We start from the raw sequence: 16,607 nt of genomic DNA, 5'->3' as shown, positions 1-16,607 counted from the left end.
CCGCGTTTGAAATGCAAAATAGAAATTCAATGCTGACGAAAACCCTGATAACCGCTTTTCTTTATTGTTAGTGAAATTGCATAAACAAAAAGAAGGACAAAATCCGTATTGGACAAAGGCTGTTATGGTAATGCGTTTATTCGCGACAGGTGAGGCAAATTTTTCGCTTGGGATCAAAGGGTAAAGATTTAATACTGTTAAAATATACGATATTAATTTCGTGCCGTGACTGCTGCGGATTTTTATTTTACTGGATGTAATAATAGCAAACATCTCGTTGACATAGTAGTTCGAAATGTCGACTGTCGATCTGGATTCCGGTGTCGACAAAAAAATTGATATTGGGGTTTTCTGTTCTCATTTTCAGTTCTTTAGGTCAGATCCTCTACGTGTTTTGTGAAAATATTTTTAGAGGGCCCTCTATTATTGATACTAAAAGTGTATTGCTAAATTTTTTTTTTTTTTTGTCTTTCTGTCTGTCTCTGTCTTGGCCGCCATACATTTTCTGCATTTCCAGGGGAACACCCGTGAAGGAAGTTGATTTTGACTACGGAGGTAGGCACCGGTTTTAATAATATTAATTCATGGCAATTTAAAAAAATATATTTTCTTGTTTTCTACCGTGCCGTGTACTGGTGGCAGATCAAAATACAGTTTCCACCAACCCTCCTCTTCCCACGGGTAGTATACGAGCTGACTAAGGGAAGGAAAGGTCCTCTTTGTTACTAAGTATAGCATCGACTGCGTTCACGAACCATTCCTTTCCGTTGGGAAACGCCTTTAGTCCAGCAACGAACTATCAAAGGCTTTTGATGATGATCCCTTTTACGTTCACCATATGTCGCCAAGAGAACGATGAGAAGTTTGTTAGAAAAACGCGCCGTTTTCGCAGCAACCGTATGTTTTCATGAAGGCAAGTTAAACTGAGTGTTTTATGAGATTATGCACCCTTCCAATCCCTCCACAGCTGGTGGGGATCTCACGAATCTCACCCGTTTTGAAATTACAATTAGGACCTTTATTGAGATTGTGTTCCAGACAGCTCTCCGTGTGGTAAATTGGATTTATTAATTAAACACAATAAATTATATCCGGGAAGGTGATAGGGCTACTTAACTTAATATGTTAAACGATGGTGTCGATCTTTTACTTTTTAATATTGCATGACAAGTTATCTCATAACTGCAATCTCACCTGACTTTGGCACCTGCAGAGCTAGCACGGGCGGGAGATAAAAATTATATCCCCCCATTATATCCCCTGACAAGGTATATAACTAACGTGCCCACCTGCTAAATCACTGGAACATGAAAAAGGAGAAGTTTACTCCCTTTTATTAATACACATATATTATTTGGATATTATTTCCACTTATGCGCCAGTGCTCTGAGAGTTGATGAAGCTGTGGGGGAAGATTAATTTATTTCCTTTCCCCGGGGATATAAATGTCCATACTAGCCGTGCTGTGGTCACTTAGTAGTGGATAAAAAAATAAGGGTCACTTTGCACCAACGGACATCGAATTCTGTGTTTACAAAGAAATTGTAATGTTACGATTAATTATTTACCTGCAAAGCTCTTTGCGTTTATGAGTAACTTAAACGCACGTTGGATTTGAACCTAAACCAATAAATCTGCTTAAGTTGTATATTATTGATACGTGTCAGGTGTTTTTTATTCTTCTCTTCAATACAAAGTTACATAACAAACTTCCAATCGTAGTCCATAATTATAACCGAAATAGCTATATTTCACACTTAATACTTGTTTCACAGTCTACTAAAGTATAACTTCGATGTTACTTAACTTCGCTCTCAGAGCAGACTCTCTCAGTCGCGTCGGGCTTCTGCTTTTATACAGCTGGAAGCCAGGAACTGGAACCTTCTTTACTCGGAAATTGTCGGAAGCATTTCAAATTATGCTCAAAAAAATAAGGGAGTTCATAATATAAGAAAGCGTAATGCCACGTTTGCCGTGACGGCGCACGAATTGGTTTTACTCCCATTTATATGGGATATCCTTCGAGTGGGACCAAAACGTTTAGAATTTCTTTGAAAACTCGAACAAACAAACTAAATGGAATATTAGAAGTCTTGCGAGAATTTTTATGAAATAATTTTTTCGTAAAGGCATTCTTAGAGTTTCATTTGCGTATAATCTCGGAATAATTCAGACAATAAACGTATATTTTCATTTGCACTAAAGAAGGAATACTAATTTGAAAGTCTAGCGTTGGGAGAAATAATCCCAACTTTGTGATTGCCATTTTTACACCTACAGAACGATATCGGTGTATTATACCGTAGATAGTCTAGTCTAGTCTAGTCTAGTCCCATATTGCGTAAAACTTCGCTCAAAATGGAAGGAGCGCTTAAATATGAATGAAATTTAAGTCGCAACTCAAAGAACGAAGTTCAACTTATCCCAGTTCTACAAATTGTTGCTTCAACTAGCTGTTGCCCGTGACTTTGTCTGCGTTTGATTTTGATTTTGAAGTGGCATTCAATTTAGTTTTAGCCCTAAAAAAAATTAAAGTATTCAGTATCGCTAAGCCTTACATGAGGCTGCTGTCCGCAGAGGATATATCAAACTTCATACTTTTAATCGGGTTTTTTAAATTAATTGGTGGACCAAGGAGATGGCCTACATGGTGTTAGAAAACTATCGCCTATAAACAGGGCATTAAGCGTCATGGGCTTGTATTTTTTTTTTAATGAGGGAATCGAAACGTAAGTATGGATGAAGTCGAGGAAAGAGATGGATGTATGAGCGAGAGAGAGAAGGAAGACGGAATGCGTTGGAGGATAGCGAAGTATTTGCGCGTTTAGTTATAAATAGTTTTTTTTAACCAATAAAATGTCTTTCTCGTCACTTTGAGCACACCCTACTTTTACATTGCTACAAGCCAGCTCTTGACTGCGATCTCACCTGCTGATAAGTGATAATGCTGTTTAATATGGTCACAGGCTAAATTATTAGGGGTATGGTTGTTACCTATGTTAAACCCATACCTTAATCGTCATAGAGAATTAGACCAGACCAGAGAAAACTCAGAAATTGTAATATCCAAATTGAGTCTGCCAGGAATCAAACCCAGGACCTCCTACTTAAAATCACAGCGCTTACCGTTGCGCCAGGGAGGTCGTCAAAATTAACAATTGCTCCCAAACTCTTTAGACCAGAACACTGAATTGCAACAATTCTGCTTAGCGGCAGTAATAACATCTTTATTGCGTAATAAAGGAGAAATTACAAATATAGTTAAACAAAAAATTAAAAGCAAAAGGCGACCTTATCACTAAAAGTGATCTCTGCCAGGTAACCTTACCGATAGTACACAACAAAACATGAGAGACGGGAAATCGCAATTAAAATAAACAATACATAAATTTACACACTTAAATACATAATACTAATAACTAATATAATAAATTATTAAAAGAGATAAATAAAATAAGATATAAATAAATATATATATATATATATATATGTATATATAAATATACTACGACAATACACACATCGCCATCTAGCCTCAAAGTAAGCGTAGCTTGTGTTATGGGTATTAAGTTAGCTGTTGAATATTTTTATGAATTTATATTCACATAAATACTTATAATATACAGAAAACCACCCAGACACTGAAAAACATTCATGTTCATCACACAAACGTTTTCCAGTTGTGGGAATCCCACGACCTTGGACTCAGAAAGCAGGGTCGCTGCCCACTGCGCCACTCGGCCGTCATAATAAACCTGGTAGTAGTACCAGATCACAATACCCAGTGCCTACAGTATGAGTACCTTCAAATCAAGAGTGAATAGGCATCTTCTAGGCAAGCGCGCTTTACCTTAGGCTGCATCATCGCTTACCATCAGGTGTGATTGCAGTCAAGGGCTCGTCTATAAACATAAAAAAAAAATCTATACTACCTACGACTAAAAATGTGTACGGCTTCGCTTCTTTGGTCTATGGCACTTCTTTGTCGGGCGGTAACTAGAACATTCAGCATTTATAACTTCTCAAATGTGGATCGAACTCGGCAATCCTCACATGAATCCCAGCGCTCACTAATACGATGGGAAGGTCGTCAAAACCTCAATTCTCGGTTGAAGATAACATTAAAAATACCGATTTTGTCTGAAGTTTGAGCCGATGTCTTCTAAGCCATTAACGCCACATACGTGCAGCATGTAATCTACAAAGCTACAGCACGTACTTCCTAGTTGAGAACTTAAACTATATAAATGGCTGAAGAGATTTAGCCGCGTCTAAACTGCACCTAACTGCTCTTAAAACCGAAACAAGAAAACTTTAACCGAGATTTGTGCAATCTTAAAACTTTGTTCAGTTACCCTACGGCTTAATGCGTACGCGCGGAACGTATTTAAGGGGTTTTGCGTTGAATTATAATAAAAAGTGGGGAAAACTCGCGCGGGAAGCTTTTTTTTTTTTTTTTTTTTAATAACGATAGGCCAGCGTTTGACGACAATCATGCCCGTTAGAAAGCAATGATGAAGTCTAGGTTGGAGCACGCTTGCCTAGAAAAAGCCTATTCACTCTAGCCTTGAAGGTACTTAAATTATACGTGGCAGGAAACAGTTACCGGGAGGGCGTTCCACATCTTAGCGGCACGTATCAGAAACGTGGATAAAAAACGTTTCGTGCGTGATGATGGGATATCAACCACATAAGGATGCCACCGCTCTCGGTGTCTCGCTGTTCTGTGGTAAAACGGGGAAGGGGGAACAAGATTGTGAAGTTCCTGAGCACACTCACCGAAGTATATCCGGTAAAAAACCGATAAACAGGCAACATTGCGTGTGCAATCTAATGATGCCTAACACCATGGAATTCATCTCAGCAGCCATGACCAATCTGCCAAGAGTGCACTGCACGACTAAGAAGACAGATAAACAAACAGATTCTCCTATTATAATATTAAGGATTACAATATGTACGTAAAATAGCTTGGGTATGAATTGCTCTAACTTCATAGCTCAACATTAACTAGACTGTGAGATGGTGATAAAAAAAAACTTGGTTAAGTTTGTTGTGGGCTCTTCTTAGACCAGGGCGCGTTTGGAACCCTCCTAGCTTTAGTTTTAAGTTAACGAGTGCAGTTATCACCATCACTAACATTAAGTACCTACATGTCAAATGTTAAATGTATGAACGCTTCATAAGTGCCTGTAAAAAGGTCTACATTAATAAAATATTTTTGAATTTTGAATTTTGATAATAAAAAATACACGTACATTGAAATTTCTACAAACAAGCAGTAATACTACTTACTTCTGTCGTCAGGAATCTCAATTTTTAAATCTTATATATATATATATATATTTTATTTATTTATTAACAGAATAATTAAGAGACAGATATATATATTTTTTTTAATTTAAGATGAATTTGTGCTTGGTGACAACCATTCTTAATGGGAGGGAAACATTGGTTGAGATAGCTCTTTTACTGTCTCAGCCTGTTTTCTCATGGTGCTCAAGTTTTTTGTTGCCAGAAACCTTTCAGTTTTTTAATGTGTATTTGTTTTAGGGCACGAACGTCGATAAGCGGACGCTGGCTGCGGAACGCAAGCAGAGGACATTCTCTGATAGATCACAGTTGAAATACGCCAGAAGACTAGTTGTAAAGCTGGGTAGCGCCGTTATTACTAGAGAAGATGGCAATGGACTGGCGTTAGGGCGACTTGCATCTATCATTGAGCAGGTAAGAAGCGTATATGTTGGTGTTTCTCTGAGTAATAAAACCAGTGACGAGGAAACCCGAAGGAGAACAAAAGTCCCCGACATAGCTGGAAGCTGGCATGGCAATTAGCAAGCTGGTGGGATGCTTTTGTCAGGTTAGCCCGCTGCCAACTTAGCTAGACTATCATCAAAATCTTACCAATGGTGTGAGATTGCAGTCAAGGGCTAAATGGTAGGGGAATAAAAAAAAAGCTGAAGTGTCTGTGAGCATGTCATTTGCAGAGCTGGTGAATTGGTTGGGGTAGAACGTTCCTATAACGGAGCATGGGCAGCAGCGTCCTCTGTGCTACTACTACTACCATTGACTGCGATCATGAACCCGTCTGGCCAGCATATTGATTTTGGACAAACCCTCCCCTTGGGAGGCCTTTAGTTCAGCAGTGGACTGTTATAGGCTGTGGATAATGATTATGAGACTGTTTCTAGAGTGGTGACCGCGTAGTGTCTTTTTACCACCTTTATAAAAACCTCTATTCCGATGGTCATTAAAAAGGTGGTCCGTAGCTGGATAACGAAGGCAGAATATCGTGTGTGTCTTTAAGAGGTTCTTTGTTCGTGAAAGCTTTACGTAATCTCCATAATTTGTATGGACAGGACAAATCAAAAGGGGAAAAGGGACTTAACAATAGCTTTATAATAAAGTATTATTAATAACGAAAAATTTTAATTCTACAACTTTATCGTGAAAAGAATATTTTTAGAGTAATAGTATTACTTATTTATTATATAATACAAAATACGCTGTGACAACCAGAAATTTTATTCCTGTGAACATTTAAACTCTATTGTCTTGTTGTAATTGAGGTTTCACCTACGCCTCAGTTTGATGGACACAGGGTGGCAGTTGTAGGACTTGGTCCATGCCCTGCGATGTGTAGCTTTGTTTATATGCGTTGATTTTCACTCAGCTTGGTTTGTCAGTTATAACTATAAAAATACGGTTCATGAGATACAACCTGCTGACTTACAGCCGGACGGACGAACGGAGACAGGAGGGTTAGAAGTAATAGTCCTGTGACGTCTATTTGGGCATGGAACTCTTAAAAAAAGTTACATGTCTTGGAAATGAAAGATTAATTTGACAGGTTGCAGAATGCCACCACGAAGGACGCGAGTGTATCATGGTGACCAGCGGAGCAGTGGCGTTCGGAAGGCAGAAGCTCACCCAGGAGCTGCTCATGTCCTTGTCTATGAGAGAGACGCTATCACCCAGCGACCACACAAGAGAGGTAATATTACATTATGATCCAAGTGCGGAAAGTATGACATTACACAGATGACGTATTGAAAATTATGGTTCCGCGTGTCTATTAAACGATGTTTTTTCATATATTTGCGAGAAAATGTTATTACCTATTATTGAATTACCGTTGACTTGATGAGTATGCAGCTATCGCCTGATTAAGTGATGAAGTACAATCAAGCAGTCTCTCTGAATGTTCTTGTAACTTGCGTTCTCACATATTACCAATTTAGCCAACTGTAAATATACTTATATAATTGTAATAAACTTGAAAATGTATTTTGGAGAACTATTAATATGAGCCGTTTTAAATAAAGTTATGCAATTTTTGAACATAATTACATTATAATTTCAATGTTAATTAATGACATGAAAAAATTAATAAAATAGTTGAATACAAACTGGTGTGCTGGTAGTCTGGATGTATCTATAGTTTGGATGACAGGAAATTAAAAAAAAGACTAAAGCACTTGTGCGAAAAAGAAACACTTTTTGAGTGTACCACTTTTTCACAAAACTTTTTCTTCCACTTGCTCAAATTTACTGCCAAAACAAAAAGTCGTTCGGCTCTATTCGGGGTGCAATGTAATAAATAACACCGCAGCAATACCCAACACTACATTTATTGAAATTGCTGGATTGAGTTTTCTTCCAACCAAGCTTTTTAAGTAGACACTTAAATAAATGGCTGGCTTTTTATACGATATCTATATTTTAAATGCCGGATTCGATTCTTTTCAACATTTATAGACAAACAATAATTTCATCCTCTGTTTATGAAATCATAAACAGAGGATGAAATTATTTTCATCCTCTGCTTTCGATAAAACAAATTTCCGGATTGATGTCGATGTCGATAAATCTGTCGGATGTTATGTTAAATTCGGTCAATGTTATGGTAAATTATGCGATGTTATTGTTCCAGGACGCGGGCAGCATCCTCGACCCCCGGGCGGCAGCGGCAGTCGGTCAATCCGAGCTGATGGCAATGTACGACGCTATGTTTTCACAATACAACGTCAAAATCGCACAGGTAAATAATTTGTTTCGCATAAATTGAATTATATACATAGAAGTGCTATTCAAAACAAAATGTCGTGTACCTCGTGGCGACTGCGAGATACTTATTGATCCATTCGACGGCCGAGTGGCGCAGTGGGCATCGACCCTGCTTTCGGAGTCCAAGGTCGTGGGTTCGATTCCCACAACTGGAAAATGTTTGTGTGATGAACATGGATGTTTTTCAGTGTCTGGGTGTTTATCTGTATACTATAAGTGTGTATTATAATTACCAGCTAACTTAGTACCCATAACACAAGCTACGCTTACTTTGGGGCTAGATGGCGATTTGTGTATCGTCGTAGTACATTTATTTATTATTTATTCACACGAAATCCGTCCCTGCGAACCATCGCTTTGAAACTCCTATTCAAAGAGTTGCAATTTGTCGCTGCTATCGATCGGGTAGTCGATAATCGGCATCGCAGAAAGCTTGTGCAAAATAGAATGCCCCAATCAGTAACTTGTGTGAATAGTACGTTTGTGCACCAGTAACATTTGCATTGTGCAATATGTAAACGTATATGTAGGATGATATGCAGTGGCGTGCATACAGAGTATGCACTAAGCGGGCGGATGATATATAACGGTAGGTATTGTACGTGTTATAAAAAGTTTATAACGCGTACTGTAGGTTTTCTTCATTCGGCCACTTACTGCTTACCCTGTATGTACGGTATGTCAAGATTCTCGTGCAATACAATTCTTCGCGTCACTACGTCCAATTACTGCACATAATAACACAAAAAAAGTAGAAGCAGAGTTTTTTGTGACAGAGCTCGTCCGGGGAAGTACTACCGACATGCTTCCCTGGACGGTTTCTGCGACCAAAAGCTCTTCTTCTACTAGAAAACCTGTGTTTATAAGATTTTACTAATTTCAGGTTTTAGTAACAAAGCCAGACTTCTACAACGAGGAAACAAGAAAGAATTTGTTTTGCACGCTCTCCGAGCTGATATCCCTGAACATCGTGCCCATAGTGAACACGAACGACGCAGTCAGCCCGCCCATGTATATCCATGACGACACAGTTGTGCCAGGAACCGGTAAGAAGGTGAGTGCCTTCAGAAAGACGGCAATTGGCAGTCCACGAAAGTACGGAGGACCGATTCCCTGGGAGATAAGGCCAACCGGTGTCGGTCAGCTAGAATCTCGGCTAGAAACGCCAGTCTTCCAGCACGAAAAACTTGTTGGAAGACTGGCTGAGTGGGTTGAAAGAAAGGAAATACTTTATAATACCAACAAGGGAAATACTTTATGCATTCTTTAATCGAACATACCACAGGCTACAGGAAACATACTGCTGACATATACTGGTGATACTTATATATTATGCTTACTTTAGGGCTAGTTAACGATGTCTGTATTGTCGTAGTATATTTATTTATATACAGTAAAAAAGAGTTCGTTTGCCGGTGACCTTTGGTAGGTTTTTGTATATGCAATATTGATACCTTAAGCGTTTTTGTGTATGCAATATTGATATATTTAGCGGGTTTCTTTTTGAATTGTGCGAAAGGGATAGTACGAAATCTACAAATCTATTCTTTATTGGCGCAGATTTATACGAGCTGATCGGTTCTTACAATGAAATTTTATTTTCTATCTAGGGTATTGGTATAAAAGACAACGACAGTCTGTCAGCTCTGTTAGCCGCCGAAATCCAGTCGGATCTCTTAATCATGATGTCGGATGTGGACGGCATCTACAACAAGCCGCCCTGGGAGGACGGAGCGCGTATGATGCATACGTACACGTCGAAGGAGAAAGGACAGGTGCAGTTTGGACAGAAATCAAAGGTATTCAATAGTATATATCACACATAAGTTATTTACACTCAGCCACTTGTTAAGGCGTCACTGCTGGGCACTGGGCACGCACACCTTCAAAACACTACAAAAGAGGCACGGGTCTCCTCTTAGAATAAGAATAGTTTTTTTTATGTATATAAAATAAAGTATAGACAAAAAAACAAAAATTGCGTCCTTATTGCTGCAAGCAAAATAACAGGCAACCTCTGGCAGAAGGAACAGCTACAAGAGAGCGGGATAGTGCAATTATATTTATATGTATTCGAAAATAAATAGTATTTTTTTTTGTCATTTTTTTTTTTAAATATTTCATGCTAATTATAGTATCTATTATATTTACAGGTCGGTACAGGAGGTATGGATTCCAAAGTCAATGCCGCTACATGGGCCATGGCTCGAGGAGTCAGCGTTGTAATATGTAACGGTATGCAAGAGAAAGCAATAAAAACGATTATCAGTGGACGAAAAGTTGGTACCTTCTTCACAGATTGCCCTAGCAACGCGACCACCTCTGTTGATGTTATTGCCGAGAATGGTAAGAACTGTAGAATATCTATCATCATTTTCAACTAATTAGCGGCAAGTGCATCTGCCCAAAAAATGAAGGTTAAGTTCCAAGTCCACCGAGCTGGTTAAGTGTGGATCGGTAGACTTCTCAGTTCACATGATGACATCTGCATATCGTCTGAGAAAGGTGCAGAAGTCATTTGTGGGATTGAGTATATACTTTTATAACATGATTCCTAAAGTAATTTTGGACCTACCAATACATAAGTTTAAAGAATGTGTTGAAACACATTTATTACAGCGAGGTTACTATACAATTGATGAACTTCTTAATGACAAGGTTGCTTGGAAGCATCTGGCTCCTTCATCTCTCACAAGATAGAATATTTGAAATAAATGAATTTCGAATTTTAAATTTTATTGACATGCTTTCGAGAGCATTATACAAAACTCTATACACCTATTATGTTCCGCAGATTACGTACGCTTAGATATTAGGGATTTTGGATTGAGTTAGAACTCATTTGTTTATATGAGATTACTTCGTATGATAAACTAGTTACTTCGAATTACTTTTTTAGATGCAGATTTGTGTGTAAGCTTATCTTTAGAAAGAGTTCTCTAAAGTTAAGCAACACCCAAGAAACGACTTCACAAACTTGAGCGTCTCTATAATCTCTATAAAAGCAAAATGTGAACCGACATATTTGAGTAATGCAAATATGACCGCATATTTGAATTTCATCAAAGCTCAAGTTGTTCCTTGTTCGGCGGCGCAGAGATATGCATGTACTTTCTCTTTTGTACCTACTGTCTTTTATATTATCCTAAAATTATGTTTCATTTAAAAGTGATGTTTTTAATTTCTTGCCTGGCCAAGAATATCTTTACAACTGTCTTTAGGTAACGAACTCTCAATACGAAGTTTAATTACAAAAATATTAATTATACGAGCTATTATATTATACGACTGTTAACTTTATTTTTTTTAGCTCGCTCCGGTAGTAGGGTATTGCAAAAACTAACCCCCAGTGAAAGAGCATCAGCCATTCATTCGTTGGCTGATCTGCTATTAGAGAAAAAAGATCTAATCTTGGAAGCAAACGCAAAGGATTTAGAAGAAGCGACAAAAGGTGGTCTTGAAAAGCCACTATTAAACAGACTTTCTCTCAGCGCAGGAAAGTTAAAAACTTTGTCCATCGGTTTGAAACAAATAGCTGATTCTAGTTATGACAACGTGGGGAGGCTTTTGCGAAAAACGAAACTCGCGGATAACTTAATGCTGAGGCAAGTGACGGTTCCAATTGGTGTATTGCTCGTTATTTTTGAATCGAGACCAGATTCGTTGCCGCAAGTAGCCGCTTTAGCTATAGCTTCGGCTAACGGCCTTCTTCTAAAAGGTGGAAAGGAAGCAGCCTATTCAAACAAGGCACTAATGGAACTTGTGAAGGAATCGCTACAATCAGTTGGTGCACAGGACGCTATATCCTTAGTTTCTACAAGAGAAGAAATTAGCGATTTACTAGCTATGGAAAAACATATCGACCTAATAATCCCTCGAGGATCATCCGATTTAGTAAGAAGTATTCAGAAGCAATCTCAGCATATACCTGTTTTGGGACACGCTGAAGGTATTTGTCATGTGTATTTGGACAAGGATGCGGATCAGGCCAAAGCATTGAAAATAGTAAGAGATGCCAAATGTGACTATCCCGCAGCCTGTAACGCTATGGAAACATTACTATTACACGAAGACCATTTGAATGGTGCTCTTTTTACCGAAATTTGTAATATGCTCAAGCAGGAGGGTGTAAAGATACACGCTGGTCCAAAGCTTTCTACTCACTTAACGTTTGGCCCACCGCCCGCAAAAACTATGAAACACGAATACGGTTCGCTGGAATGCTGTATAGAAATTGTAAGTGATATGGATGCAGCGATAGAACATATTCATAAGTTCGGAAGCTCACACACAGATGTCATCGTCACTGAGAATGGTAAGGAAATTTATCCAATTAATATTATAGCATGTGCTCAGAATGGACACTCTGTTAAGATTTCGCCAAGACAAATCCTATAAAGGCAAAAGTTCTGGAGTGGGGTCAAATCATCAACATTTTATTTACATTTTATTCTTTTACTAGCTGGCGCCTGCATTCTTCGTCTCGTTTATTATGTTATTTTTTACCAATTCCGTGGGAGCTGTTCCTGGAATAAAATAAGCCTTTGTTACTTTCCGTCACTTAAACTAACTCTGCGCCAATAATCAAGTTGATTGGTTGTTTAGTTAGGGCGTAAAGGACAAGCAAACAAACAAAAACTCTGTCTCATTTATAAAATTAATGTTATTATCATAATATTAAGTATGGGCAATCAGGTTTTGAAAACCTTGCTTGTTTCATAGCCAGTGTTTGAGTATCTTTGAACACTCATATAAAACCAAATTTTTTTTATTTTACAGATCAGACAGCGAAGCAGTTTTTGAGCTCAGTCGATAGTGCATGCGTATTTCATAACGTTTCTTCTCGCTTCGCTGATGGTTTCCGCTTCGGCCTTGGTGCGGAAGTTGGAATATCTACAGCTAGAATTCACGCAAGAGGTATATGCTAAAGCTGCTTTCTATAAAATGAATAAGGAGAATTATACCTATATTTTATCTCTATTTTATATATGTATTAGGAGGAGATATTTTGCAATATTTCGCCATACCTCGAAAGCATGTTATGATTTACAAGAAATATCCAAATTATTGTATTATTTAAATTGACCCTAAGTAAGAAATCTAATGATTCCTCTGCAATTATTAAGGGACAAAATCCCTCGGAGTATACAGAATTAAAAATTAAACAGTCTGATTTGGTCTGGTGGGAGGCCGTGGCTAGTTACTAGGTACTTTTATTTATTGTTCCGGTGCGATGTCATGTAGAAACCGATTAGAGGGTATTACTATCATACTGCCTTACAGCTAATTGTAGTGCTTTACTGATTCCGGCAATTATCTTTTTTATGTATTTGCAAGAAAGGCTGTGACTGTTAATTCTCCAAATCAGATCATAGACATTATAAATTCCCAAATTGCCTCAATCCAACCTGGGACCGTCTGCTTATCAGACCGTAGGACTCACCACTGCACCTGGAAAATCGTGACATTCACATGTAGAGACCGCCCAAGAGCAATCGGAGTTACCTACCTTATTTTTACAAATTGGTTTTACCGCATATCGTATCTGTATTGGTTTGGCCTAATTTTTTTTTATGCTCTAAACCATTATTTTTATATTCAGGACCAGTCGGTGTTGAAGGACTTTTAACAACGAAATGGATTCTCGAGGGGACGGATCATACCGCCGCCGAGTTCAACGAGGGAAAACGTAGCTGGGTGCACGAAAATTTACCCCTTAATTGACTTAGGGGTAAAATTTTCTGCAGAACTCAAAACTTTTTAATGTCGAAGTTTGGAAAAGTTTTGTTCGAAATGAAATTTAAGCGTTAATGAACTCTAATCGAATGAAAATACGCTTTGATAAAATATAATGGGATGATATTATTATAGAGAAACAAAACAAAACATACATATACCATTAGGCTAAACAGCATTAAATTATGTTTACGAAAAAGAAATAAAGCGGCTGATTTTAAATACTGAATGTGCAATTTTTTTTATCAAATAAGCGACTATAAATTTGTGAGAAATACTTGCGGAAGTCTAGGGAAGGTTTAAACGGTGAGAAAAATACTAAAACGACAGTAATATACATAATTCTTGTATGTGTGTTTGTCGCCCATTTCCACAGCTGAACTGATTAAGATGAAATTTTGTGTTTGTTTTTCAATAAGTTCCTGGATGTTTTTAAAACAAAATTGGACCCGGTAGGTGGCGCTGCTTTACCGGGCAAGAAGACGTCAGCCGTGTCCCCTAGTTGCAAATAAAAATGTTGTAAATAAAGTCCAAGAACGAAGCATAATTTTGTTTTTATCGCCATCGGTAATAGAATAAGAATTAAGTATAATAATAAAATCACCTTTTATAATAATGAATTAGATTTTATGGGTTCTTGTACCAATGTGGCATAAATTATCTTTTTAAAAAGATTAAGTCCATTTTACAAATGGTTCGAAACCAACTTAAATGTTTCAAAATTTAAATTACGTAATACGAAAGGGCATTTTTTAAACGTTGATTTTGACGTAATTTAAAACCAAAATTGTGTAAAAAGGTACAAGTCACAGAAAGTAAAGCGTCAAAAACAAGAGATTATGGACATTGCGATAAAATTATAATAAATTATTTACCTTACTATAATTTGCTATAATTATGCTTGGTACATTTATTTCAATATTGCGTTTCCAATTACAATAATGTAAACTTAAGTTTAGTAAATGTTTAGTTTTTATATGTTATACAATAAACAAATTATTTAAACGTTACTTATGTTTGTTTTTATGAAAATTAAGACGGTGCCAGTGGTGACGGCAGATCCAAATACATTAGTCACATCCTTTCTCTCCACACGAGGGAACTGAAGGAATAAAACGGAGAACGGGCAGAAGCGTCCAGCGCTGTGCTGCTATTACCATTTTTTGCCATCATTAACCCGTCTACCCAGCGCGGTGATTATGCGCAAAACCTTGACTTTTGGCATATACTCGTATACCGACAAAGACATAACGCTATATTCAGTGTTCCGGTGCAATGTCGCGTAGAAACCGATTTGCGTTATGACTATCATACTTCTTAACAGATTAGCCCGCTACCAACTTAGACTGCATCACCACTTACCACCAGACGAGATTGCAGCCAAGAGCTAACTTGTAGAGGAATAAAACGTACGGAAAAAGGAATTATAAATACATATTACCCAAAATATTTGAAGATCTCCCACCCATTTTGCAATGCTTATATGAAAAAAAACATATATTTTAAGGAAATGTAAAAATAACACTGTTTTATAAAGGATGTCTCAATGTAAACAGTTGTTAAATATTCATACAATAGATATATACTTGCGAACTCGCCATCCTCACAAATGTTTGCTACAATTTAATTTGAATAATAAAAAAATATATATATATATAGTTAGTTGAAAGGACGGAGAATATCATACGCTCATTATTCCAGAAAAACAAACGGTTCCCAATGGATTTGTAAAAATCGTAATATACGACCACACGGGCAAAAACTAATCTATATATATATATATATATATATATATATATATATATATATATATATATATATATATATATATAAAAAGGAAGTGTGTGGGTATGTTTCGTATAGGCTCCGAAACGGCTAGACCGATTTCAATGAAACTTTCAGGGAATCTCCGTATTGACCTGGCGAGTAATCCTGTAAAGTTTGGTGACGATCGGAGCACTCCTATTTTTGAACTGTCAAACTGTCAAATACAGCTTTTATTTTTTATTATGATATTCTATTGTTGGGTGTACATGGGTGTAGATAATGCTCTTCACCCGCTCGAGAAGAGAATAGAAGAGAATGAATACGGAGAGAAAAAAATTATTTAATATATTATGAGACTTAAATTAAAAATTTAATGATGTAAGTTTATTGTTTAAATAAAATAAAGAAAAATCTAGCCCGGCGAAGCGGGCTGGGTACGCTAGTACATAATAAAAGAGACGCCGATTTCAATTTCTATTTTGGAAGGGTGTTGATATAACTTTTTATTCCAAACCCATGCAAAATTCCAAAATTGGATTTGAGTATCTAAATGGACACAGCCCCTGCGATTAACGGACGTAAAAGCCTCTTACTAATTGTGATAATTGGGTAAGGTACGGCCGATATGCACGGCGTATCATCATACTAACCCGTTAACCCCTAGCTTAACCTCAATATGAACGGTTACGTCCATCCTAAATGTGGTGAATATTTACTTATCTAACCGTATCTAGCTTCCCAGCGATGTGAATAATTAATTTATCAATCGATTAGCTGTGGCCATAGTTTGATTGTATATAGCCCATTATATATAAAAAATAATAAATATACCACGACACGACCCATATATATATATTCGTATTTATGAAATGAAAATTTATTTGTTCACATATAACAATAGTAGATAAGGCAGAGAACTGAACTGTCTGTTAAGTTTAAAACCTGAGCCAGATATATCTCGCTCTTGCCTTAAAAAAAAAACACAGGTATATATTAACCCTCAGTAAACATTGTCAATTACCTATAACCGTTATGGG

General features: G+C 37.3%; 1 protein-coding gene across 2 annotated transcripts in view; it reads left to right on the top strand.

Moving 5' to 3' along the window:
* Positions 1-14,717, top strand: part of LOC120629764 (delta-1-pyrroline-5-carboxylate synthase) — a 30,476-nt gene extending 15,759 nt beyond the window's left edge. Inside the window, exons 2-10 of one of the 2 annotated variants that reach the window (XM_039898792.1) lie at positions 5,554-5,727; positions 6,851-6,994; positions 7,934-8,041; positions 8,951-9,121; positions 9,678-9,866; positions 10,221-10,413; positions 11,378-12,382; positions 12,847-12,984; positions 13,670-14,717. In XM_039898792.1, the coding sequence (XP_039754726.1) occupies positions 5,554-5,727; positions 6,851-6,994; positions 7,934-8,041; positions 8,951-9,121; positions 9,678-9,866; positions 10,221-10,413; positions 11,378-12,382; positions 12,847-12,984; positions 13,670-13,791 (2,244 nt within the window). In that variant the 3' untranslated portion in view covers positions 13,792-14,717. The remainder of the gene's footprint in view (positions 1-5,553; positions 5,728-6,850; positions 6,995-7,933; positions 8,042-8,950; positions 9,122-9,677; positions 9,867-10,220; positions 10,414-11,377; positions 12,383-12,846; positions 12,985-13,669) is intronic. The other variant, XM_039898793.1, reaches the window with a different exon arrangement.
* Positions 14,718-16,607: the final 1,890 nt, after the last annotated feature.

Source organism: Pararge aegeria, chromosome 15 (assembly GCF_905163445.1).
Source record: "Pararge aegeria chromosome 15, ilParAegt1.1, whole genome shotgun sequence".
In the NCBI taxonomy this organism is placed as follows: Eukaryota; Metazoa; Arthropoda; class Insecta; order Lepidoptera; family Nymphalidae; genus Pararge; species Pararge aegeria.
Note: the sequence above shows the minus strand (reverse complement) of the source record. Positions and strands in the feature narration are given on the sequence as shown.